The sequence below is a fragment of the Lagopus muta genome, chromosome 7 (assembly GCF_023343835.1).
Source record: "Lagopus muta isolate bLagMut1 chromosome 7, bLagMut1 primary, whole genome shotgun sequence".
Taxonomy (NCBI): domain Eukaryota; kingdom Metazoa; phylum Chordata; class Aves; order Galliformes; family Phasianidae; genus Lagopus; species Lagopus muta.
The window spans coordinates 721,133-745,269 of record NC_064439.1 but is presented as its reverse complement, the minus strand read 5'-3'; the positions used below and the strand labels follow the sequence as shown (position 1 = coordinate 745,269).

General features: G+C 55.2%; 1 protein-coding gene across 9 annotated transcripts in view; it reads right to left on the bottom strand.

Moving 5' to 3' along the window:
• Window positions 1-24,137, bottom strand: part of MAP4 (microtubule associated protein 4) — a 117,191-nt gene that overhangs the window by 52,128 nt on the left and 40,926 nt on the right. For all 9 annotated transcript variants that reach the window (XM_048951896.1, XM_048951901.1, XM_048951904.1 and 6 more), the window contains one exon: window positions 19,196-19,261. In XM_048951896.1, the coding sequence (XP_048807853.1) occupies window positions 19,196-19,261 (66 nt within the window). The remainder of the gene's footprint in view (window positions 1-19,195; window positions 19,262-24,137) is intronic.

Below are 24,137 nucleotides of genomic sequence, written 5' to 3'. Positions count from 1 at the left end.
TGATCCCCAAGCTAATTTGCTCAGACTGCACTGGTCCAGCATCTCCATGGGATGCCAGGCACGCTAAGGCATCCACTGAGACTCCCCATCCCACCACCAATCTGTGGGGACCACAAAGGAAATGAGGCTGCACAGCCTCAGCAGGGCACATCTACCCCTCCTCTGCAAGGAACGTGAAGCAACATTGGAACAGGCTGCCCAAGGAGGCTGTGGATGCCCCAGCCCTGCAGGCATTCAAGGCCAGGCTGGATGTGGCTCTGGGCAGCCTGGGCTGCTGGTTGGCGACCTGCACACAGCAGGGGGGTTGAAACTAGGTGATCTTTGAGGCCCTTTTCATTCCAGGCCATTCTATGATTCTATGAACATTGGCAGCAGGCAGAGAGTTGGGAGCATGCATGGCTTTATGCTCGTGTGAAGCTGTGAGCTGCACTGGGAGCATCCCAGCTCCTCCGCTTTGCACTGCTCCACCAACACCAGCAACTTCAGATTCTTGCTTTGTTCCATGGAAGGCTCCAACCCCTGCAGATGAGCACTGCAGACAAGCTGCACCCATGCCCCAGGATTGAAGGGACAGGCAGACAAGCAGCTACATGAAAAAGGCTTAGCTATCAGCAGACTGCACTGCACCCAGGGCTGGATGAGGTTACGTTAAAACTGACCTCGCTGCAGGGAAAAGCAAATTAAAATCCACCACCGAGTTGGATGGGGAAGATCGGGAAGATACGACGGGTCCACAAGATCCTGGAGGGCATTTCAGATGGCGCTGACAATTGGAGAAGCATTTATTGCTTTCCTGATGAAATTCCACGCCGTTACATAAGCTGGAATGGTGAAAGAGCTGAGTGCTTCTGACAGTCAGAACCAGTGTCACCTCTCTGCAAAGATGCACAGTCAGAAGCTGCAAAGTTCAATGAGAGTTCACCACTGGGGGCCTCAGCCCAGTGATCAGCCTCTCCAGATCCCCCTGTTGGCCTTCCCACCCCCAGGCAGATCAAGACTTCCCTGCAATTTGGGCTCAGCTGCTGTACTCCCCCAGTCAGACCCTCTACCGACCCCTGTGGAGCTCCACCTCTGACCGAGCACCAGCGGGATGCGACTCCATTCCCCACCACTCTCTGGGCCCGGCCACATCCAGTCAGTTCTTCACCCAGCAAAAAGTGTATCTGTCCAAGCCATGGGCTGCCAGCTTCTCCACAATACACAGTGAGACAGTGCCAAAGGCTTTGCTGCAGGCAGACCAAAAACAGCCCTTCCCTCGTACACCAGACGGGTCGCCTGTCACAGGAGATCAGGCAGACCAGGCAGGACCTGCCCTTCATCGACCCATGCTGGCTGGGTCGTTGTCTGCCTGTCCCACACACAGCTCATCTCCCCTCAAGATGATCTGCTCCACAACCCTTGGGGCGCCGAGCTCAGGCTGACGGTTCCCCAGATCCTCCTTACAACCCTTCTTGGGGATGGGAGACCCAAAGGTGGGATGCGGCCCTGCGGGATGCAACCAGTGGGCATGGGGGGGTAGGCTGGGGTTGGAGGTGGATCTCAGAGGCCTCCTCCCACCTGCACGGCTCCGTGATCGACACGAAGCTTGGAGAAAGCAAGCGTGGCCAAGCAAGGCACCCAGAGAGCAGCAAACAGCAGGCAAAATGGGTTTCTCCCGCTCGGCTCATTCCAGAAGCACCATTCTCACTGACCCAAAAAAGCCTTTGTGGACAAGGCCTCTGACCCTGGTTTGGGGCAGGTTGTCTGATTTCTGTAACAAAGGCACTTCAAGTCCTATTTTTGCACAGCTGACGCCAGAGGTTCATCTGCACGGCGTTGTCACAGGCACACGGAAACACAGCAGCTCTGTTTTGGAAACCTCTGACTTCAAAAGGGAGCGGGCATCTGCACAGTGAGCTGAGAAGGATGTTTGCTGGAGGGAGGTGGGGCTACAGGGCTGCTGCCTGTGCTGCTTTGACATCAGGCTCTGGATTGTTATTATTTACTTCTTTTATGTGCTTTGTTTTTGCCATTTGCATTTAAAAACGGAGAGGTTGAGAACAGTGTTTCAATGGACAGTGCTATTGATTCACATGGGGTTCCCTCCTGCAGCAGAGGGCTCTCTGCACGCCCTACCAGTGTCTCCTTCAACCCAAAGCTGTACCAAACCCACAAAGCCATCCCACGAGAGCCCAGTGTGGGATGCAGGCAGCCAACAACACAACGCTGGACATATGGAAGTCCTGCAGCAGCAAAGCTAAGGCTGAGCCTGCTGCAGCTCCCACCCCCTTGGGCCACAGATCTGAGCTTCACCCTTCTGCACTGAGACCAAATCATGCTGACCCAAGCTATTGCTAAAAACAAGCCTGCAAACACTCCATGCAAAGCCTTTGGTCAGCTTTAAGGTTAGCCTCTGCTCCCAGCCCATCCCTGCACCCTGAGCCCCAGCCCCACAGCTTCCAGCAGCAGCTCGGGGCTGACCCTGCTGTGCTCCATCTCTGCTCACCCTGGTGGGGCTGAGCAGCGTGCAGCCAGATTTAAACCTGCTTTAACATTTTTCTTTCCCCTGACCGAGGCCTGCATTGCTCATCAAATAACACAGAACAGAATGAAAGGAGACAACGGTCTGAACGCCACAGCCTGTCTGCACCGTTTTCTCCTCCAGCTCTGTACAACAGAGGTTTGTTTATTCAACACTCAGCTTTCCAAGAAATCAGAAAGCCCCTTCTTTTTGACCCACGTGTTTTGGTAGTGACACATCACTCTGTACCTTAATCTCATATAACACACAAATCTGCCTTTCTTAGCTCCCCATTTTTCCAACAGATTTAACTCAAAAGCTCACCATCAAGACAAGCTTCAGTCCACAGCCCTTTTCTCACTGCTGCTCAGACCTTTACTTGCCTAAAAGCAGTCAATTATATCACAAGTATTTACTTCCTCATCACAGAACCACTGAGGTTGGAGATGTCTGAGATCCCCACCCCCCCTTCCCCACTGCCCACATCCCCCAGTGCCACATCCCCACAGCTCTGGGACGCCCCAGGATGGTGACCCCCATCCCTGGGCTCAGTTGTGGTGGTGCTGAGGGCTCTCTGGAGAAGGAATTGTTCCCAATATCCAACCCGACTCTCCCCAGCACAACGTGTTGTCCGAAATGTATCTTCTATGCTCATCTCCAAGGAGCTCTCATCAGAGAAAGCACTGGCACCAGCATCACAGCATCACAGAATGGTTGGGTTGGAAGGGACCTCAAGGATCACGAAGCTCCAACCCCCCACCAATGCAGGGCCACCACCCTCCCCATTTCACAGCAGCCCAGGCTGCCCAGGGCCCCATCCAACCTGGCCTCCAACACCTCCACGCATGGACGGGGCATCACAGCCTCTCTGGGCAGCTGTTCCAGCCCCTCACCGCTCTCACAGCACACAACTTCCCCTCACATCCAACCTCCAGCTGCCCTCCCTCAGCTCCAAACCATTTCCCTCGTCCTGCTGCCATCTCCCCTTGCCAAGAGCTGACTCCCCTCCTGGCTGCAGGCTCCCTTGAGGCACTGCAGGCTGCACTCAGGTCACCCCGCAGCTTCTCTCCTCCATGCTGAACAAGCCCAGCTCCCTCAGCCTGTCTTTGCAGGGAGGTGCTGCACCCTCTGAGCATCTTTGTGGCTCCTCTGGACCCTCTCCAACAGCTCCCTGTCCTTCTTTTACTGGAGGCCCCAGACCTGGACGCAGTGCTGCAGATGGGGACACATGAGGACAGTCGAGAGGGACAATCCCCACTGGCCACCCCTCTTCTGATGGAGCCCACTCTTGGTAGCCCTTCCAGCCAAACCAACCCCAAACCATTCGTGTCACATATTCCATTTCCTTTGGATACCTGCAGACAACCAGCCATCGCTCAGCCCACGGCAGATAACCAACCCTTCCCCCCCAAAGCACAGGTTTGGTTGCTGGCTTCAGTTCTCATGACCTACATTCCTCAGAACTTCCACGGGTGGACTAGAGAGGGAAAAGCCCCCTTCGGAGCGCCAGTCCACGCGTGTCACTCCTGCAGCACTCAGCATGGATGCGCACAGATCCACACCATCCACCAGCTCTGCAAAGCCCTTAAAATAGCAATTCTCCCTTTAGCACCGCAGTCATGTTTGTTTAATGCTGAGATTACAGGCTGCTGACCTACTTTCTGCTGCTCAAAGCTCAGCAGCAGTCGGGAGAAATCTATCTGCCGCGTCTGCAAGAAGAGTTTTATGGCCATTCATTCCAAATGTGTCAAATTAATGACGCCGGGGATATCAAAGCATGAAGCCATTTGCATAGCATGGGAAGGATCTACTCTTCTTGTTCAGGAAGCTTATCATAGAATCACAGAACGGCCTGGGTTGCAAAGGCCCACAGTGCTCATCCAGTTCCAACCCCTGCTGTGTGCAGGTCGCCAACCAGCAGCCCAGGCTGCCCAGAGCCACATCCAGCCTGGCCTTGAATGCCTGCAGGGATGGGGCATCCACAACCACACAACCTGTTCCAGTGCTCAAGCTTCTGCTCTGAGAGATGTGATGCACTGCGTTGGCCCTCCTGCAGCGCTGAGAGGTCACCCAGTTTGCCAGGAGCCTCCAGATCCCTCACCGAGGAGGTGTGTTTGCAATTAGTGAAGACTTGGCAGCTCTAAAACCAACCAGAGGGGTACCTCTATTCATGTGCATGAGCCACTGAAGATGGAGCTCAGCAGTGGAGGAGCAATGGGGTTGGTCCATTGGTTGGTCCATGGTTGCAGCTCCTGCGGACACACTGCACACCCAAAACACAAAGCAAAACCTGCATGACTCAGATCCCTGGCCTCACAGCAAGCTGTCTCACCCAGCTGTGAATGGCAGAGCAGGGCACGCAGCCAGCACAGAGCACTGCTGATGCTGAGCAGAGCGGACGTTTCCAGGCTTGTCGGGAACCTTCCACGGCTCCGGCGCATGCAGAGCGCAGTGACGGCGCTGCGGGGCACTGCTGCAGTCATGGCCTCGTTCTTGTTTTTGTTTTAGGAAAAATACAGACAGCACCGAACGTCTGACCTTGGAACACACAGAAGGGCTGCGCTGCGCTCTGCGGTCACAGAATCATAGAACCATCACGTTGGACAAGAGCCCTGAGATTCCCATGCGCAGCCCCATCCCACTCCACCGTGCCCACTGCCCACATCCCCACAGCTCCTCAGCATCTCCACGGACCCCCCCACCCCCTGGGCAGCTGTGCCAGCACCCGGCTGCTCTTTGGGAGTGGGAATTGTCCTCCCTAGCATCCGACCTGACCACCCTCTGCTGCTGCACCGTGAGGCTGCTGCCTCTCACCCTATCCTGTACCCAGGAGCAGAGGCCGACCCCCCCCTCACCACCTCCTTGCAGGAGCTATAGGGAGCAATAAGGTCACCCCCGAGCCCCCACTCTCCACACTGACCCACCCCACACCCTCAGCCGCTCCCCCAGCACGCTGCTGCAGACCCCCACGCCCCGCTCCCCTCTCTGCACACGCTCCAGGCCCCCCATGAGGGTCCCAGCACTGAGCGCAGCACTGCACTGCAGCCCCACCACCGCCGTGCAGAGGGACGGCCACCTCCTGCTCTGCTGCCAGCACTGCTGCTCACACAGCCAGGCTGCTGCTGGCCTCCTTGGCCCCTGGGCACGCTGCTGGCTCCCATTCAGCCCAGCATCAACCAACACCCCCAGGTCCATTTCCCCCACACAGCCGCTCTGCCCCACGCCTGCAGCGCCGCCCGGGGTGCTGTGACTGAAGCACAGGACCCAGCACTCACACTCACTGAATCCCTTGTTGCACCCACAGCACTGAGCGCTCCCTCAGTGCAGTGCACATCCAGCAGGCTACCAGCACACCACAGGTGCAGCACTGGGGCACTCATGACCAACAGCCTGGCTTTTTCCTTCCTGCATCCCTTCTGGTTTTCCAGACAGCAACCTTCAGGCACAGGTCAGCTCACAGTGAGCAGGGCTGCCTGTCTGGCTGCTTTCTGCTGAATCCCCTTAGAACTGATGAATCCTGAGCTCAGCCCTTCCACAACCAACACAACACGGCTCCTTTAGCATCCTTCCTTCTGTAGGGCTGGGCAGCAAGCAGCACATCTTCACCAGCTGCTGCTGAACTGGGCAGCTCCACTCTGGGACCTGGAACGATGAACTGCTTCCCATTGATGGTGAATCTCAGCCCGGATCCACAGCAGAATGCAGTGTGGCAATGGAGATTCCTCCTCTCATACTTCAGCAGTTATTCCACTTGTGAGATTGACAGTGATCATGTCTTAAAACCTTGCAGAACTGCTCTTGTACGAGTGACACTTGGAAAGACAAACTGTTTGCATCACTGGAAACCAGAATGGCACTGATGTAACAGTCTGGATGTCACAGATTCTCCAAACAAAGCAAGCAGGGAAGATTTGACTGAGCCAAGAGCAAAATATTTTTATCTGCAGTCAGGGGAAATGTTAGAGAACCTGGAGGCAGAAGGAAATGACATAAAGGTAAATAAAGCATTGGCCAGGCCACGGCCACAGGAGGATTACCTGCTGGAGGAGCACGACGAGCAGCCAGAGCTTGAAGGTCAAGAATCCAGAGTAAGTTGTGCTTAACGCTTCTTTTGTAATGGGAGAGATTGGGAAGGGCTCTACTGAAATGACAGATGAAGTCAGCATGCAGCATTAGGATGGCAGCTGGGAAGAACTCCGTGATTTCCACCATCAGAACAGCAGACGTGAGAAAGTTTGACGTTATGAAATTCAATGTTATGCAAGGGAGGAAACAGAGCTCAACAGGAGCTGAAGGAGAAGCAGAGGGGCTCCTGACCACGAGCACTGAGCTGTGACTGATGAAAGCAGATGAGAGTGCAGAGCCCAGCAGGGAGGGGAATGGCAGCACTAAACCAACAGGGCTGCTCCTGCAAACACAGCACAGCTCCAGCACACGGCATCCAACAGCACAGAGCCCTGGCAATGGAAGCAAGCAGCAAGAAATGGAGGCAGTGGAATTCCAAAGCCCCAAAGCAGCACATCTTCCAGCTCAGCCCAGAAGCACAGCGTGATGGGGCTGAGGATGGGGGCACCTCGGGGTCCTTCTGGTCTCCCCACAGCCCAGCAGGGTCACCCAGAGCAGGGGGCACAGCCCCAGAGCCAGGGCAGTGTGATCCCCAAGGAGGAGAGCCCTGTGCAGGGCTGCAGCAGCTGGACCAGAGCAGGTGATGTTTGGTGGTGGCTAGTGGATAATGACAGGACAAGGGGAATGGTCTTAAACTGAGACAGGGGAGGTTTAGGCTGGATATGAGGAGGAAGTTTTTCAGCCACAGGGTGGTGAGGCACTGGAACAGGTTGCCCAAGGAGGCTGTGGATGCCCCATCCCTGCAGGCATTCAAGGCCAGGCTGGATGTGGCTCTGGGCAGCCTGGGCTGCTGGTTGGTGACCTGCACACAGCAGGGGGTTGGAGCTGGATGATGTTTAAGGTCCTTTTCAGCCCAGGCCATTCTATGATTCTGTGATTCCATGATTTGGTGCATTTCACACTGCTGTGGACATGAGCTGGGTCCCAGATGAGTGTCATGGTGGTCTCACAAAGCAGTTCCCCATTGGGCAGGGCCTGGGCCTGCAGACAGACTGCAAGGAGATCTCACCTGAGCTGACTTCAGAAGGGCTGATCTCCACCAGTGAGATTCCATGCTCCATCTTTTTAAGGAGCCATCCTGGCCTCCCCTGCCCTGCACTCCTCCCACTCAGCAATATTTGCCTAAAAACGTCATTTTGCGTTTGGTTGCTGCTTTGGCTCTAAGCTGTGTGCCATGGCTGTGGTTGAGGCCATAGCAGCACGGTGCTGCTGAGGTGATGCTGCATCTGAGCAGGGAGAGGTGACAGCACACCGCCACAACACGACAGGATCCCTGTTGTATAACCAACATAAATAATGAAGAAGTTCCCTCCATGACACAGCAGAAGCATCTCCTCAGACCTCACCATCCCTCCCATCTCAGATGCTGTGTAACCCGAGCGGCGGATCAGCCCGTTCTGCAGGCAGTGATGAGCTGCTGCTCTCTGCTATCCCAGCAGCTTTGCCCTTTCTGCCCTGATGCACAATTCCATTCTACAGCCACACGTCTTCAGCTGGCACTGGGAGATGTTAAACACAAATTGCTGTGCAATTAGGGCACAGAACGCGGCGTCCCAGCAAGAGCGCAGCCACCTCCAGCCCCTCTGCTCTGCCAAGGCCCATTAAGGCCACGCATCCCAACAGTGGTGATCCCTGCTGGCTCCCAACACCTTGTGCTGCTCTATGGCCAACCTGTGCCCACTGCAGCACCCCACAGCTCACCATCCAACTTCACCACCAGCTACCGGGCACTGCATGGAATCCCAGAGGTTGGAAACACCTCTGGAAGCACCACGTTCAACCATCAGCCCATCTCAACTCATAGAATCACAGACCCATCCAGGCTGAAGAAGAGCTCGGAGATCCCAAACACAACACAACCCACCCCTCTGTTCCCACTGTCCCCCAGTGCCACATCCCCACGGCTCTGCAACACCCCAGGATGCTGAACCCCACTCTCTGGGCAGCTGTGCCAGTGCCCGAATGCTCTTTGGAGAAGAAACGGTTCCCAATATCCACTTTGATTTCCTTCTGGAGACCAAAGCTGGCCAAGAGCCACCGAGCATTCTAAGTTACAATCTGTACAGAAAGGACCCCCGCAGAATTAAGTGCCGTCATTTAATCCTATGGCTGTCTCTGAGGAAAGCACCAATCCTCTTAGATGCAGGAGCTGCTACAGCCCGGCACATGGGAGCAGCAGAAGGCAGCACGGCCAGCAGGAGCCTTCAGCATCTCAGGAAGACAGATGAACCTGCAGGGCATGGAAAAGCTCATGCCAAAGGCGTGCAAAGGATGCCCAGCTCCTAACCAGTCCTCTCACTAAGCAGCTTACTGGGCCCATCCTGTGCTCACCCCAGCTGCAGTCACTGAAACGCGGCGACAACAACAGATGCAGCACAGCACTGCATCGAAGTGCACAACCTGACCTTCAGAAATGGGTCTGGGATGGGAGAAGGTGATGGAGCTCTGGGCTGGCAGTGGGAGCTGGATAGGGGATAGGGGAGGTCTCCTTCCCCAGCTTGGTATCCGTGCCTTTTCCTGAACTGCCCCAAAGTAGGATAAAATCCCACTCTATCAGGTACTGCAGACACAAAAAGAGATCAGGAGAGAACTGGCACAGGTTGTGCAGTGAGGCTGTGGATGCCCCCTGCCTGCAAGCACTGCAGGCCAGGCTGGATGGGGCTGTGAGCAGCTGCTGTGCTGGGAGGTGTCCCTGCCTACAGCAGGGGTTGGAACTACGTGATCTTTAAGGGCCCTTCCAACTCAAACCATGCAGCCCAGGGCACCACTGACCTTCCAAGCTACAAGAGCACACTGCTGGCTCACGGTCAGCTTTTCATCCACCAGGACCCCCAGGTCCTTCTCCTCAGGGCTGCTCTCAAGGAGTTCTTCTCCCAGTCTGTATTCGTAGCTGGGATCACCCTGACCCAAGTGCAGCACCTTTGCTTGCCCTTTGCTGTGTTGAACCTCACAAGGTTCACAAGGGCCCACCTTTTGAGTTTGTCGAGGTCCCCCTGGCTGACGTCCCTTCATTCTAATGAGTCAACCACATCACCGAGCTTGGTGCCATCAGCAGACCTGCTGGGGGTGCACTCAATTCCATCATCAGCATCACTGCTGAAGATGCTGAAGCGCACGACAGACCCCTGGGGGACACTGCTCATCACTGGCCTCCACCTGGACACAGAGCCACCCAACACAACCCTTCCAACTCCTTATCCACCAAACAGCCCAGCCCTCAAAACCATACCTCCCCACGTTGGAGATAAGGCTGTGGTGAGGGACCAAACCGAAGGCCCTGCACAAGGGCAGGCAGATAACATCAGCTGCCTTCCCTTCAACACCGATGCCATCACTCCATCACAGGAGGCCACCAGTGGGTCAGGCACGACCTTCCTTTGGTGAAGCCATGCTGGCTGGCTGGGATCATCTCCTCATCCCTCGTGTGCCTTAACACACCTTGTAGGAGGACTTTCTCCATGATCTTCCCAGGCACAGAGGTGATGCTCATCAGCCTGCAGTTCCCTGCGTCCTCCTTCCTCCCTGTCTTCTAAGTGGGAGTGATGTTCCCATTTTTCCAGTCCCTGGGGACTTTGCCCGACAGCCACAACTTCTCAAATATGATGGACAGCAGCATGATGACATTAGACACAGCAAAAAGGTGGTTATGTTTTAGGCTAAGCTCCATTTGGATGTGTATTTCACCGCATTGCGTTGTTTCCTTTGGCAAGCCTTGCAAGCATGAACTTCATATGAACTCCACTTATTTAAAAGGTCGCTGCCAAAAAATGTACCATAAACTATTGGAATAAGCAAGAAAAGAAAGGGGATGTCAGCCCAAGCATGAGGGAGGAAAAAGGAAAATACCTCTTTTGGATGCAGAAATGTCCCAGAGATGGTAATGACAGGAAAACTGGGCAACGTGAGCATGGGTTAAGAGCATGACTGCCCATAGGTGATAGAACAGAGTGCACGGAGGTCCTGCTTGTCTCTCCTACACCAGGGAGGGTCAGGCTGGGGCAATTCCTCCTGCAAAGAGCAGTCAGTGCTGGCACAGCTGCCCAGGGAGGTGTTATGGTGCTGGGATGGTGCAGAACCGTGGGGACATGGCAATGGGGAACAGTGGGCATGGCGGGGTTGGGCTCCAACCTCAACGGTTCTTATTTTGCACTCAAAAAGACATGGCGCACCTTTGAATCAAAGCTTAAAAGCAGAATGGGACAAGCAGAAGTGGAAGGCTGATAGGAGAGCACCGAGGAGGGAGGCCCAGCGCTGGTCCATCCCACACCCACAGCCAGCAGCCACACAGCAGTGCCATCCACAGCCCTGCCCCGCGTCCCCACTGCCCTCCATCCCCACCTCCCCCTTCCAACCCCGCTGCCCGGGGCTGCAGCCCCACTGCTGGGAAGTGCAGCACGGCCGCACGGCCCTGCAAATCACAGAGCTCCTTACACAACGGCTTAAGCTGATTTGGTACAAGCAGCAAACAAGACTACAGCCCAGGAAGAAAATCCCCCTGATTGTGTCACTTAACATAGGGAAAGAGCCTCCCCATTTGTGTCAGAGGACAGCAACGCTGGAATGTGAGCGGCACCGCAGGTCTGACTGTGCACCGACGGCCCTGGGGGGCTGCACTGCACCCAAACCATGCTGTGCACAGCCTGCAGCCCCAGCACTGCTGTGGGGCACAGCCTGCAGCCCCAGCACTGCCATGGGACACAGCCTGCAGCCCCAGCACTGCCGTGGGGCACAGCCTGCAGCCCCAGCACTGCCATGGGGCACAGCCTGCAGCCCCAGCACTGCCATGGGGCACAGCCTGCAGCCCCAGCACTGCCATGGGGCGTAGCCTGCAGCCCACACTCCTGTGCAGGGCAGAAGAGACAAAATGCAAAATTTGCAGCAAGAGCAACTTGCTGTTATTACTTTTTCTTATCTGGCAATTCACTAAAATTACCAAAAAGAGAGCTTGTATCGCAGCACCAGGACCATGCATTGCATTTAAAGCAGTCCCAGAAGGTTTCAGAAAGAGCACAGTTTGCAGAACGTGTACAGGAAGGCACCTAGAATGGGCAGTAGTGCCAATTTTTCTCCAAAAGCAGACAGGAGACATCCAACAGTGTTACTGCATCATGACATGAAGCAAAGGCACAGGGACCAGCACCAGCATCGCTCTGCCCTTCAGCAGAAGTCACCATTTGTTTCACATAAACCCAAAACAGCCATTAAAACATGCTCCTGTGCCACAAAAAGCCCTCTGCAGAGCTGCTGGTGCTCACAGTGCTGGGGCAGGAGCCGTCCCTTCCCTGGGCTGGGCAGCGCGGGCTGACTGCTCTCAGCCATGCAGTTCTGCCTGCAACCTGTGCTGCCCATCACAGCCCTCTGCTGAGGAGATCGAGGCTCCATGCAGGTTGAATTTTGTAAGGAAAACGAATACAAAAGACGTCAGCTGACAGCGGGCTGAATGGGAGCCAGCAGCGTGCCCAGGGGCCAAGGAGGCCAGCAGCAGCCTGGCTGTGTGAGCAGCAGTGCTGGCAGCAGAGCAGGAGGTGGCCGTCCCTCTGCACGGCGGTGGTGGGGCTGCAGTGCAGTGCTGCGCTCAGTGCTGGGACCCTCATGGGGGGCCTGGAGCGTGTGCAGAGAGGGGAGCGGGGCGTGGGGGTCTGCAGCAGCGTGCTGGGGGAGCGGCTGAGGGTGTGGGGTGGGTCAGTGTGGAGAGTGGGGGCTCGGGGGTGACCTTATTGCTCCCTATAGCTCCTGCAAGGAGGTGGTGAGGGGGGGGGTCGGCCTCTGCTCCTGGGTACAGGATAGGGTGAGAGGCAGCAGCCTCACGGTGCAGCAGCAGAGGATGGTCAGGTCGGATGCTAGGGAGGACAATTCCCACTCCCAAAGAGCAGCCGGGTGCTGGCACAGCTGTCCAGGGGTTGGGGGGGTCCGTGGAGATGCTGAGGAGCTGTGGGGATGTGGGCAGTGGGCACGGTGGGGTGGGATGGGGTTGGGCGTGCTGATCTTAAAGGTCTTTTCCAACCTGAATGGTTAGAATCACAGAATGGCCTGGGTTGAAAAGGACCACAATGATCATCTCGTTTCAACCCCCTGCTATGTGCAGGGTTGCCAACCAGCACACCAGGCTGTCCACGGTTCTATGGTTCTATGGCAGGAACTCTACTAAACTTACAGCTCCAAAGAAGCACAACATGAAAGGGATCTCGATGAGACACTACAGCAGAACATGCACACAGAGGACTGCCCTGTGCTGCAGAACTCAGGACTGCAGCCACTCCTGGGCCCATCAGTGCTATGGAACTGATGCACACCTGCCTGACCCCAAAGGAGCACCACAACATCTCTGCATCCTCGCACTGAAAGCTTCCATCTGCAAGAGGAGCTCCGTGCTGGCAGCAGCCGCTGCCCCTGCCTGCCAAGGAAAGCTTCCTCTGCTTCATCTCCCAACACTGGAGCTCTGCAAAGGAGCTGCTCCCACCGCATCCAAACCTCACGCAGCCCTCCAAGGTGAACATGAAGGGAGAGTTCAGAGGGGAACAGTCACTGCAATCCCCAAGCTCCTAACCAGGAGAAGGCAGAAAACTGTGGGCACCACCACCTGAGTGCCATGTGGGCTTTGCACAAAGCGCAGCCACGGAGCAGAGCAGGAGGGGCTCAGGGCTGCACTGCAATGCAACCCCCTGAGTTTAAAGCCCAGCAGCAGCAAAACACGATGTAGAACCCTGCTCTGGAGCACCACAGAGCACAGCTCTGCACTTCTGCTCTTCCCTGCAGCAGCTGGGCAGAGTTGGCCCTTCTGGGCACACAGCTCTGTCCCCACAGCAGCAGGACGTCCCCTGGCTTTGCCCCTCACCAATGGGACACCGCCTCTGTGCTCCATCTCAGCCCTACAAATAACCACCCCAAAATCCAACAGCCACCCGCAGTCATCACAACGCTCAGTAATCTCACTGTGTGTGGATGAGATGCCCACAGCCGTGCCGTATCTCCAGGAGCCCTGCAGGAGCTCAGCACCCCCAGCACGAGCTGAGCACCCCCAGCAGCACCACGAGCACCGGCTGCTACCAAGAGCTGCTCCATGCGTGCTGCTGCTCCCTGCATCAAGGAAGCAGCCCCCACCTCTCCTGTCAATGCTGTGAGAACTGATTTTCCTTCCTTCTATTTTTGCATCCCCTTCAAAGCACCCAACCACATGGCTCCCCAAAAGCATTTCAGCTCTGATGGGCTGGGATGGATGTGTTTGCAAACTCCCATCAGACGGCACAGCCACTGCGTGCTGCTCTGAGCCTTTACCTCTGGAGACTCTCAGCCAGGAGAGCAGGGATAACAGCAGCACCAAGGAGGTTCTCACCACAGTACAACGCAGGAGGTTCATTTCAGGTGTTTATTACAGTGGTTTATTCAGCAGTGATACACAGCTTCACATGGTACACAGCACTGGCAGCAGTGAGGAAAACCAGAGGTGACAGCAGATAGGTTTATACGCACGGAAAGGTGAGAATAAGTCCTGCAAACACATCATTACCTCTAAAACCTGGACAAAATCAGGGAGAGCAGAGTTGAAGCTGTGACACATTTGGTCGCTACTCGGTGGAAAAAAGGACAGAACAAACCAAGACTCAAAGACCCCCAGGTACCCATTTACAGTGCAGAGCTGCTGGCACAGCGTGAGGCTCCAGGCAGCACCTGGACACTGAGTGCTGAGCAGGGAGAGCCCACCTGCAGCACATGGGCAGGGCATGCTGGCACACAGGGCCATGGGAGGGGGGTCAGGGCTGAGGCGATAAGCAGCTCGGATCCAGCCGTGGCTACAGATGGGTTTGTAAACTTACTGAAAACAAGGACGGAAATCTGGGGAAAGCAGTGGCAGTGTGATGGAATGCATTGCTTGTGACGCAGTGACTGCAGCCTGAGCGCCTGGCTTCATCGGCAGCCACAGGAGCACAGAATCTCCCGTCAGAAGGGACCCATGGGTGCTGCTGGGGGCACTGTGGGCTCAGTGACCCCACGGGCCTCCAGGAGCAGCACCTGCACAGTGCCTGCGTTTGGCTGAAGTAAAGCACTGTGAGGGCACTGCGTGCAGGCACCCTGCACAGCTCTGCTGCTCAGCATGAAAACCCCTCATGTTGCTCCTGGGCCACGTAAGGCAAAAGGTGAATGGACGGCTCGAGGCACCAAGCTCAGCAAGCAGGTACAGGAGGTCTTCAATAAACAACTACACAAAGCTCTGCTTTTGGCAACAGCCAACAGAAAAGGAGGAGAGAACCTCCTGCCAAGAGCAGGGCCCCCATGTGCTCTCCTCGCCCCATCTGCACCATCAGGAGGGCAGAGCTGCCGCTGGGCAACTGCACAGCCCAGCCCCAGGGAGCCAGGCCTGGTGACACAGCACCCAGTGCAGCCGCCCAGGCATGGGGTGGGGAGCACCAGGGGCTGAGATGGTCCCAAATAATGAAGATGGGATTGGCCTCTGTTTGAGGGAGAGCTTCAGAGGGCAGCTGGAGGCAGTGGGAGCAGCGGTGCTCACCGAGGTGTGCTGCTCCTGCAACGAGCCACTGCGTGCCTGCTGCTGTCATGCAGCTGATAGCGGGGCACTGGGGGGTCTAACTGACAGCTACTCTCTTCCCAAAGCAGCAGCTACCTTTTTTTGGCAAAAGTCTTACAGTAAGAGCTTCTGGGGAATCATATTCTGCATCTCAGAGTGGATTTTGGCTCAGACAAATCCCGTGCTTTTAGCAGACGCTGTGGGTAAAGCAATGGTTACCATACGACACCCCCATCCCCAAACAACCCACGCGTGGGTCTGCGAGAACCCCACCTCATTTTGTCTCATCCAAAGCAGTGCAAAACCTCCCAGCCTTCTCCACCCCCAGCTGCTGGCAGTGCCCACAGCCCGCCCCTCACAGCCCAGAGGAAAGCGGCCATTCCTAATCCACTCTTCAAGTCTCCATGATAAATGCTGCGACGTGGAAACACTCAGTTTTAAGACATCATCAGAGATAAGAAGCTCGTATGGGAAGGTGTCAAAGCAGCAAGGGGAAAGGTGAGTGGGACTGCACTGCTCATCCACCAGGACAGAGCACCTTCCAGTGCCATCCCCAACCTCTGCAGTTAAACCATTAAACAGGCTGTGGATGCCCCATCCCTGCTGTTAAATCCATGACAGCAGCATTCAGCTGCAAGCTAAAAGTGGTTCAACCGAAAACGGAGCCGCGGTCGTGATGCGAACACAGCAGGAGAGCCGAAACAGTGAAGGAGCACAGTGCACAGCTGTGCTCACAGAAAGAAAGGAAGGTCTCAACAAGCACTGCAGAGCAGAGGGAGGAGGAGCAGGGCTGATCGGCCGCGGCGCTGCCGCCCTTGGCTTCTTCTATATGCAAAGTCCGAGGTGTAAAGCAAGAGCTCTGCAAAATGCTGAAGATTTTAGAAGAGCAATGGCAGGTAGAAAAGGACACTGGTCTTGTAACAGTGGCAGCCCCAGTGTTAGGAGACAGTCTAGGCTTCTAGGAGGAGAAAATAGAAGAGGGGAAAAGGAGGAGGAGAGGGAAGAGGGATGGGGAGAGGGGCAAAAAAGCGCAAGTCATTAGTAAACATGAACATTCAGGTAGCACACTGCACAACAAGCAACATTTCATCTCGTGCAGCCGGGACATTTGCCAAAAGCCAGATCAGATATGGCACAGTTTGCTTCTCCAGGTGTCTGTGAATGCAGCCCAGCCATGCTAGGGCACAGCGCTGCAAAGATCAGCCACGACCAGGCACCATCAGTGGCACACTGCTGCCAGGAGCAGCAGCTCTGGATGATGCTTACAAGCACAATTTGCACTGAAATCAGTGACAGCATCTCTGTGGCCCGACCTGGGAGAAAGACATGGGCCAGCCAAGAAGGGAGAGTGGGCACAGCCAGTGCAGCTCACTGCTCCCAGCAGGACAGCAGGCAGCACCGTGCAATGAGCGCTGCTCCCACTCATCCACCTGATCACCCTTGATGGATTTCTTTCCATAAATTGGTCTTTCAATTTATTTATTTTTTTTTACTATTGAATATAATTCCTTTGAACTTTGGGCAAATATCCCACATCAGGAGTTGCAAACGTAGCGCTGCTCCAAGATCACTTTTGTTTCTGTCTCAGAGCTGCTGTTAGTTTCACTGGGCACTCTGAACTCGTGCAGCCAGCAGTCAGGCCCACTGCAGCACTCGCTGCTGCCTCCCCACTCCCACACCATCCCACGTGCAGCAGGCATGCATGGCTGCTCCCCCAGCACTGCAGCAACTGCTGCTCCATTTACCCTTATAAGGAAATAGCAATGACTGCTTCCAGCTGGTGCTGGGGGCCCAACTCACAGCTCCTGCTTGGTAGCTCCCATGTTCTCCAGACCAGAGCAAAAGAACACGCACAGAGTGAAGAAACAACCTGCCAAGATGGAGCTCCTCAAAGAGCTGCCACCCTGCAGTGAGGCAATGGAACAGGTTGCCCAAGGAGGCTGTGGATGCCCCATCCCTGCAGGCATTCGAGGCCAGGCTGGATGTGGCTCTGGGCAGCCTGGGCTGCTGGTTGGCGACCTGCACACAGCAGGGGTTGGAGCTGGATGAGCATCGTGCTCCTCTGCAGCCCAGGCTGTGATTCTCAGCCCCGTGGCAGCCAGGTTTTACTTTCTGAAATACTGACTTATGCACATCCCTACGTCCATCACATGAATGCATCATGGTTACAATGAGAGCAATCCTGCAGTCAGTGCAGGGCTGTCCCCAACCACTCTGCTGGGATTTGGGGCAGTGAGCAGTGAGACACGGACAAGTCAATACCTCCATTTATTGGACAGGTGAGAAGCACAGCAACGCTTCCCACGCTCTAGACTGGGGCGATAAGCAGACACCTGTATTCCCTACCTGCGTTTCCCCAGTACTTCCCTTAAGTTGGTTTGGGAATCCAAGGTGAGCACAGCACACTGCTGGGTGCTCCCTGCAGCTCTGGGCACAGCCTGCTCCCGGCACAAAGCTGCACACCACGAGCATCACCCTGCTGCCAGCTGCTCCTCTCCCAGCCCCACAGCACGGCCACAGGGATCACTGCAGCTTCAACAGACAGCGCAGGGAACAGAGCAGCTGAACACAAGAGAGCCCACGGTGTGCTGCCTGGACACAGACAGCAGCATTCGCTCTGTGTGGAGCCCGCTGATGCCCACCACTGCTCCAGGACAACCCCCCTGTGCTCCTGCATGGCTTCAGCTCCATGCGAGTGAAAGTCTCCATTACGTGCCTTATAAGCAGCATTTAGCCCTTGCTCTCAGATGTAGGAACATTGGTTTTTCTGCTGTTCCATAAGGAAGAAACAGTGCAACAGCTCCACTGTACAGACCTTGTGCTGTTCCAAGGAACCTCATTAACTCGATGCCTGCCTTTGACACGCTGCCTCTGCTGCTTTGATGTCACTGTGACAGCCTTTACCAGGAAAAACAATCCAGCTCTGCCCCATAAGGACAGATGATACGAATAAACTGCAGGGCTGCAGACACATGAAGGTATCTTTGATCACAGCTGTTCACACTGCGTGCACAAGGAGTTCAACCTCCAGAACGCTCGTATTGAAGACGTAACAAGAATTCTTTTAAGCTCAGGAGTTCTGTAAAATTCCCAACGCATTTCAGTAGCCATCGTTGCCATGTCCTACGCCTCATCCTGTTATTTGTGTGTTAAAAAGTCAGAAGTGCTCCTTGGGCAGTTCAGGAGCATCCTTACTGCTGGGACCAGCAGGGCGACACAAGTCATGGCAGTCAAGGCTGACTCCATCACAAAGAAGCTCCCCGCTGGCTCTGCATGCAGCCTTGGAGTGCTGTGCAGCTCACCCCAAAGAGTTTGGCTGCAATTGGGTTGGAAACCTCACTGACAGCAGAAGGTCTCAAAAGAGGGAACTGCTGCTTGTCATTGAAGGCAGCTGTTGGAAGACAACTAACTTCAGCATGTGCCATGCTGATAGAGAGATGAATTATGTTCCAGACTCCTTGCCAGTCTGGAATATTGGTCCACTTATCACAAGTTTCTTGTGGAATAAGCTACCCTTGTGCTGCTTGAGAGCTCGGCTCTGACAGCACACAGCCAAAGCCAGCACTAGGACAGAGTTACAGCAAGGCAGCCATGGAAGCACCCAAGAGAAGCTACAGAACGAAGAGCAGCTCTTAGTGCTTCCACAAGTACTGAGTAGTGGGGGAAAGAAAGAAACATTCCCTCCTGTCCCACCGGGAACAGATGCCATACTTTTCTGCTACGTTATGGTTAGCAGAGAGCTCTGCTCAGACTATCTGGGTTTCCTGCAAAGCCATTTGGGTAGCGGTGCCCTGGATGCCACCTTCCCACACTGAGTGTGGATAACTCACACACAGCCCTCAGAGCACAGCTTCACACAGGGAAGCAAAATCCAACTCCAAATGGAAGTCTATGAAGTATTTGAAACAAAGGAGTTCATCTAAAAAAGACAAAACAAAACCAACCCTCTGCAGAGAAATACTTGACAAAGATGAGTTGTTTGCTCACAGGGAGCTCTGACTGCTCCAAGGACAAATGAAGACAACAGGCTCTGTGCTGGCACTTACCTGGGCGGTGATCTTCCATCCCATGGTCACCATTTTCTATTACAGTTGGCCCAGCGGCTGAAGGATCTGCAACAAAGCACAGGCAGCGTTAGGATGGCATGACCTCAATTCAAAAGGAGGGCAATGCCAACGTTATGAAACACAGAAGGACTTTTCCCCACAATTATTTGGAAATGAATTAAAGCACCCACATGGTTCTGAGTCTGTGCCACGTGAAACCCCAAAGGAGGAGCCCACGATGGAGACCCACGGCACAGTGATCACTAAGAGAGCCACTGAGATGGTCAGAGGGCTGGAGCAGCTCTGCTATGAGGAAAGGTTGAGGGAAGTGGGATTGCTTAGCTTGGAGAAAAGAAGGTTCCAGGGAGACCTCATGGTGGCCTTCAGTGCTTGGAGGGAGCGGATAAACAGGAGGGGAACGGCTGTGTGTGAGGGTGGGTGGTGATGGGACAAGGAGAATGGTTTGAAAGTGAGACAGGGGAGGTTTGGGTTGGATATGAGGAGGAAGTTTTTGAGCCAGAGGGTGGTGAGGCACTGGCACAGGTTGCCCAAGGAGGCTGTGGATGCCCCATCCCTGCAGGCATTCAAGGCCAGGCTGGATGTGGCTCTGGGCAGCCTGGGCTGCTGGTTGGCGACCTGCACACAGCAGGGGTTGGAGCTGGATGAGCATCGTGCTCCTTTGCAACCCAGGCTGTTCTATGCTTCTATGACCACTCACACCCCTGTGGCACAGCACCAACCCAGGGCCAGCACCAGGCACCATGAACAGGGGACATTCAGTGACACCTCTGGATTTCTATTCCTAGCCCTACAATACAGTTCTGTGCTACGCTGCACATAAGTGTTGCAAAGAGAAGGCTGCTTCAGTCAGCAGCTTGCCATTCTGACTGACTGCCAGCAGAGCATGGGTTCAGTTGAACATCACAGGGCTGTTTACCTACATCCACAGAACCACAGAACACCCCAGGCTGGAAGGGACCCACCAGCAACACTGAGCCCAGCTCCCAGCTCCACACAACACGACCCAAAATCCAAACTGCATTCTACATTAGCCCCAGGGATCAGAACACCACACACATACATCACACTTACAGCGAGCACCAAATCCTAACATGTTTTCTAATTTCTTCAGTAAACTCTACTCAATTTGCCTGAACTTATTCTGAACTATTTCAGAACTGGAAAAGAGGAAAGGCAAAACCACTGCATGCCCAATAGCACCGGCACTGGTTCAGAACAGATGCATCACACACTGTCAGCAGCTCAGCTCCTCGGGGCGTCCCTTTGCTCTCTGTCAGCCATTGCAGAGGTGAAACCAACTGAAATCATTCCCCCAGTCACTGCCAGGACAACACGGAGCAGCGCTGCTCCAGCACGAGCTGTGTGAGAACAGAGCTGCACGGAAGAGCACTTGGGACACAGAGCTGCAGGGCTCCACTCAGCCCTCAGCCCAGCAGAAGGGAGCGCTGTGCAGCTCCTCCAGTGCCTCGTGTTTTACAGAGATGCAACCCGAACTTGCTAGACAGCTTACAGCAAAACATACACCTACATCCCTTCCGAGTGCCTGAGAACGCAGCAGGAATCCCTGGACCCGTTCCTGAGCAGCCCAACACAGCAGCTCCTCCTGCTGTCAGGCTGTGCAGGCCCTGTCCCTTAGCACAGCACGCTCAGGAGCTGGGATCTGGTTGGCCCTGCACATCCACATGCTGCACATCCACATGCTGCACATCCACATGCTGCACGTCTCATCTGTCAGCACACTCCTCATACAGCTCAGGGGTGCAGAAGTGTTTCCCCGTCAGACCGGGCTGCTGGCACTCAGGGTAACCACTCTGGGGTCACTCTGTGGTGGTGGCACTCGGTGCACTGCAGCTATTCAGAACACAAACACTTCATCCAAAGAGAAGTCGCACTGAAACCCCCCAGGTAGCAAAGGCTCCGAGCCGGCCGCCCTCTGCCATACTCAGCACCCTGCCCTGTCGAGGGCTCAGCAAGTTGAAAACAAAACCAGAACCCACTGAAACACTACTGAAGCCCATCAAACGCTATGGGGATGGAAACAAGGACAGCTCAAAGCCAGTTGTGCTCTGGCTTCAGCTTCAGCAGTGGAGAGGGCCCTCCAGTCCATGCAGCACCAGTCTACAGAGAATAAATGCCGTCCTCCAGAAGAGCACCATCTTATTCTGTTCCCTATTCAGTTCCCACTGGGAGAAGAAAGGCAGGGATGAGCAGGACACACTACACGCCTGCCATGCTTGCTCTTGCAACTCAGAAAGCAAATCCTGGGCTCCATCAGCAGAGGGGGGCAGCAGGGACAGGGAGGTGATTGTCCCTCTCTGCTCTGCTCTTGTGAGGCCCCACCTGCAGTGCAGCATCCAGGTCTGGGGCCTCGAGTACAAGAAAGACAGGGAGCTGTTGGAGAGGGTCCAGAGGAGCCACAAAGATGCTCAGAGGGCTGCAGCACCTCCCTACAAAGACAGGCTGAGGGAGCTGGGCTTGTTCAGCATGGAGAAGAGAAGCTGCGGGGTGACCTGAGTGCAGCCTGCAGTGCCTCAAGGGAGCCTGCAGCCAGGAGGGGAGTCAGCTCTTGGAAAGGGGAGATGGCAGCAGGACGAGGGAAATGGTTTGGAGCTGAGGGAGGGCAGCTGGAGGTTGGATGTGAGGGGAAGTTGTGTGCTGTGAGAGCGGTGAGGGGCTGGAACAGCTGCCCAGAGAGGCTGTGATGCCCCGTCCATCCGTGGAGGTGTTGGAGGCCAGGTTGGATGGGGCCCTGGGCAGCCTGGGCTGCTGTGAAATGGGGAGGTTGGTGGCCCTGCATTGGTGGGGGTCTGGAGCTTCGTGATCCTTGAGCTCCCTTCCAACCCAACCATGCTGTGATGCTGTGTGATGTTTGCTGGTGCATGGGGGTATCTCCAAATCAAACACAACCAGGCAAAAGCCAAGCCAGATTTCAGGCTGAGCCCTGAAATCCCACGTGAGCAGAATCAGAAGAATCAGAAAGCCACGTGCTTGCTTCTGCCCTTCCCTGGAACAACGACAACTTTGGAAGGATCACAGAACCATTAAGCTTGGAGAAGAACCTCAGAGATCCCCAAATCCAACCCCACACACCCCACCATGCCCACTGACCACATCCCCATGTGTCATTCTTAGACACCCCCTGGGATGATCACCCCAAGCCCCCTGGGCAGCTTCTGCCAGTGCCTGACTGCTCTTTGGAGAAGAAATACTTCCAAGCACCCATCCTGACCCTCCCCTGGCACAACGTGAGGCCGTTACCTCTCATCTCAGAGGGTGACGAACAGGTAAAACAGTTTCCTTCAAAGTTTGGGCTTTTTGGAAGACAGGCTGCTTCTGGAAAATCAGGTCAAACCAACCACGCATTTCCATGAGAACAGCTCCTCTCTGCCCGGGCAGCTTTGATTTCTGTGGCTCTGAAGGTCAGCTCCTTCAGAGCAATGGAATCTCAGATAGCTGAGTGCAGCCCCGCGGGCCGGGTCTCCTCCTCCCTCATACTCTAAATTGCTTAAAAACAAAAGCATGTCAAGATGTTGTAACTACATAATCCTCATCAAAATCACAAGATGGTATTTGCATCTGGCCAGCGGATCAAAGGATTGTTTTTATATAAACAAATTTAAGGCAGCATTTGCTAAACCCATAATCTCAAGCAAATGGTCGGTGCCAATGTAAGAAGCCCTAATCCGCAGCAGCGAGTCGGTGCAGCACACATGTGAGTGCAGAGCATGGCTTCACCATCACTATGGGATGGAGGAGGGCTGGGCAGGCTGTGGCACAGCCCTTGGAGCACTCCTGCTCTGGCATCCATGTGAGCGCACAGACTTGGCTGCAGAGCTCAGATAAAAGGCATGAGTGGGAACAAAAGTGCTGGTAACAGCATCATCTGGTCAAAAGGAGATGCAAAGTCTCCAGTAACAGCTTGGGCTATTTCGAGTCATGCATTTCTGCCTCAAAATGGCTCTGGAGCAGAAGTCAAGCTCAGCACCCAGAGTCACTAAAAGGCTTACAGCTCTGCTTGCTTGATGGTGCTTGGTTCAGGTTTTCAACTTCTAACCTGGAGAATTAAGGAGAATTTGAATGTAAAAGGCAATAGAGGCTTGCCTGGTTCCACGTTCCAGGACAGACACATGGGCAGGTCAGCATCTGAAGGCACAAGAGCAGGCAAACACAGCCTTTAGCTCCTAGAATCACAGCGTGGCTGGGTCAGAAGGGACCCCACAGCCCCCACCCCACCAAATACTGTCTTTCTCTCCTAAGAGACCAAGGTACAAGAATCTACCACCACCTGCTGACTTCATCATCCTCCGAACAAAGCAGTACTCGGCACATCCTCTGCCCCCAGCTCTGCGTGGGACCAAAGGTGAGCATCTCCTGCTGCAAGAAGGGCGCTCGCTCCCACTGCGGAGGAGAGGAAGCGCTGGGGCTCGGCTGCAGGCTGGGAGCGGTTCTGCGTGCCGCCATCCGGGCAGAGCTGTGCCTGCAGCCCCCACAGAGCCACCTCGTGGCCACGGTGTGCTCAGGATGCCCGGAGCGCTGCCTCCAGCACGACAAGGAACCTGCATCGCTGCTGGAGCTCCAAAGCCACAGCAGTGAGCTGGGCAGTGCAGGAAGGCAGCGCGTCGGCACGCAGGTGGCCGAGGCCCTGAGCAAGCAGTACAGCGCAGCAGCACGAACGCTGCAGAAACTCAGCTCCCCTAACGACCTTCTCCTTTGCACAGAAGGTGCTCGGCCCTCAGTGCACAGGAGGAGAGCCACCCTCGCTCCTGCCACAGCCCCCCAGCTCAGGTGTGCGGCCCACAGCTGCTGAGCCCGGGGTAGAGCCGTGCAGGGCTGCAGGCAGAGCCCACGGCAATCCCTCGGCGTTACATAAAGACCCCGCGGTCCTAAGAGGATTACCCCAGAACTTAGCAAATTACGATGC